The sequence below is a fragment of the Limulus polyphemus genome, unplaced genomic scaffold (assembly GCF_000517525.1).
Source record: "Limulus polyphemus unplaced genomic scaffold, Limulus_polyphemus-2.1.2 Scaffold7458, whole genome shotgun sequence".
Classification (NCBI taxonomy): domain Eukaryota; kingdom Metazoa; phylum Arthropoda; class Merostomata; order Xiphosura; family Limulidae; genus Limulus; species Limulus polyphemus.
Window position 1 is genome coordinate 30070 of NW_013673068.1, and position 2512 is coordinate 32581.

Genomic DNA, 2512 nt, shown 5'->3' on the forward strand with positions numbered 1-2512 from the left:
GTGATTCATCTAGAACAAACCTAACAATTACTGATGTGTAAACTTACAACTCAATACTGTATAACAGTAGGTGATTCATCTAGAACAAACCTAACAATTACTGATGTGTAAACTTACAACTCAATACTGTATAACAGTAGGTGGGTCATGTAGAACAAACCTAACAATTACTGATGTGTAAACTGACAACTCAATACTGTATAACAGTAGGTGGGTCATGTAGAACAAACCTAACAATTACTGATGTAAAAACTGACAACTTCTGAGAAAGAAAAAGATACATTCTAGAATATGGGAATAATCCAAATCATAATTAAACTGTGTTTACCAAACTTTCAGTAAACAACTGGAGTTTTGCAAATAAATTAGAAAGTAAACATGTTTAGTTAAACATGGAAATATGGGATTTCTTTGGAGAGTTATATGACACAAACATTTCTTGGAGCATGATAAACTAAAGATTCACACTCAGTCCTTCTGAAGCAGAAACCCTATCCTTTAATTCAACTTACCTTACCACTGTGAAGCTGCCTTTACATCACCAGTCATTACTTTGAAACCTAACTTTATTTAAAAGATGATTAAAAAAGCCCACAAATAAATGACTGTTTGTTTTAGATTTCAATCTGCCTTGCTTGTTTTCAAAACTTAGAACGGAATACTAATCCCCAAAGTTCTCACACTTGTTTATTTGCTTTTTTCTGCCAAGAGATGGTTTTCCCTACAGACTTAGCTTAAAACCAGATATTTTATTAATGTATGCTATTGAAAACAATATGGTTCAGTGATAAATAAACAAAAACCATTAAAAAACAAAAAGAGTTTTATTTTGATCATCCTTAAGCTAAACCTTCTGAGAACCAAATCACTGAAGAAATATACTCGAAGAGAGTAATTCTTATCATTGAAAATAAACACAAACTATACCAAGAAGTTATTTCGTTCCTTAGATAATCACTGCGTTTGTTGAGAAAAAGTGTGTGTAAAACAAATTTAGCTTATTGAATTTTATATTAAAACTCTGGTCTAAATAATTAAAAAAATTGTGATGAAAGGTTATTCAATAATCCATCAAATTTTTTATACACCAGTTTTTTTTATTCATACGACATACTTTTTGACCTGATATTGAAGGCTACTGTGACACAAGACAACTTCAGAAAATGACATTATTTAAACACAACAGCTATGTTAAAGATATAATTTTATTTAAAAGAAAATGGTTCTTATTGTTGAATTTTCAACCAAGTTTACAAACTTTTGCAGGATAATGTTTAAAATACATGAAAAGTATCTTATTTAAGTAGTATACTGATGATTGTCGAACACTGTTAGCTTTCTGGTGCACATATACAAACACATCCAAAACGATAAAGTTCTGAAACCTTATCGATTACTAGCAATCAATTTTCCTACAAATCATTCTTTCAACTGAAATTATTGGTATAAAAATGTTTCAATAACCAATACTGTTTCTTCTTATTGTTTTGGATACTAAACACTCCTTGTTTTATCAAACATCAGAAATAAGCTCAGCCACAGTCAAGATGTCACAGGAATGAAATTATACAATTCTTTTCAAGAGAAATGTTACTACTACAATATTTAAGAGGTTCTAAAATACAAAAATAAGCTCAGCCACAGTCAAGATGTCACAGGAATGAAATTATACAATTCTTTTCAAGAGAAATGTTACTACTACAATATTTAAGAGGTTTTAAAATACAAAAACAGATGCATTGGAATATCCATATTTTAATATACATACCTGATACTCTCTATGTCCAGACAGATATTCCTGTAAGTTCTTCAGATATGATAACACAGTATCAACCAGATATGTATACTGCTCATTAAGAGAGTCAAGTTCTTGGCTGACTGTATCAGCACCAGGAAGAACTTTAGCTTTCTTGTTCACAGTGCTTTCCAGAAAGGGAAAGATTTCCACCAAGTTTTCTCTGTAATGTCTGATGCATATGTCGTACATCTAAACAAATAAAAAAATACCAAATTCTGACATTGTCTACCTACCGAATTTTTGACACTTGCCAGAGGAAGCCACAAGCAAGGCAGAGGAGGGACGAACAGATGGAGAGGAAGGCAGTTTCCATTTCCTTCTTGATCACACAGCAACACCAGGTGAGGCTATAACAAAGGTTCTACCACAGATACTAATCTAAAATACTAAAATAGCATATAGGACTAAGCAGATACTTCCCAAATAGTCACTCACTGCACAAGCAAGCAACTGTAAATAGTCACTCACCTACTGCACAAACAAGCAACTGTAAATAGTCACTCACTGCACAAGCAAGCAACTGTAAATAGTCACTCACTGCACAAGCAAGCAACTGTAAATAGTCACTCACCTACTGCACAAACAAGCAACTGTAAAGGTGTAACAAGCTGAACAGTAACCAACACAGAGAAAGAGGAAACACACACTGCATCATGTGCTGCAAAAATGACAGACAAGTAACGTACATAACATACTCACCTAGGAAGTAAAATA

At 32.6% G+C, this 2512-nt stretch overlaps 1 protein-coding gene across 1 annotated transcript in view; it reads right to left on the reverse strand.

Moving 5' to 3' along the window:
- LOC106474629 overlaps window positions 1-2512 on the reverse strand; it is a gene marked incomplete at its 3' end in the record, with an annotated part of 35672 nt that overhangs the window by 29255 nt on the left and 3905 nt on the right. Inside the window, exon 5 of the mRNA XM_013935320.2 lies at window positions 1769-1987. Coding sequence (XP_013790774.2) covers window positions 1769-1987 — 219 coding nt within the window. The remainder of the gene's footprint in view (window positions 1-1768; window positions 1988-2512) is intronic.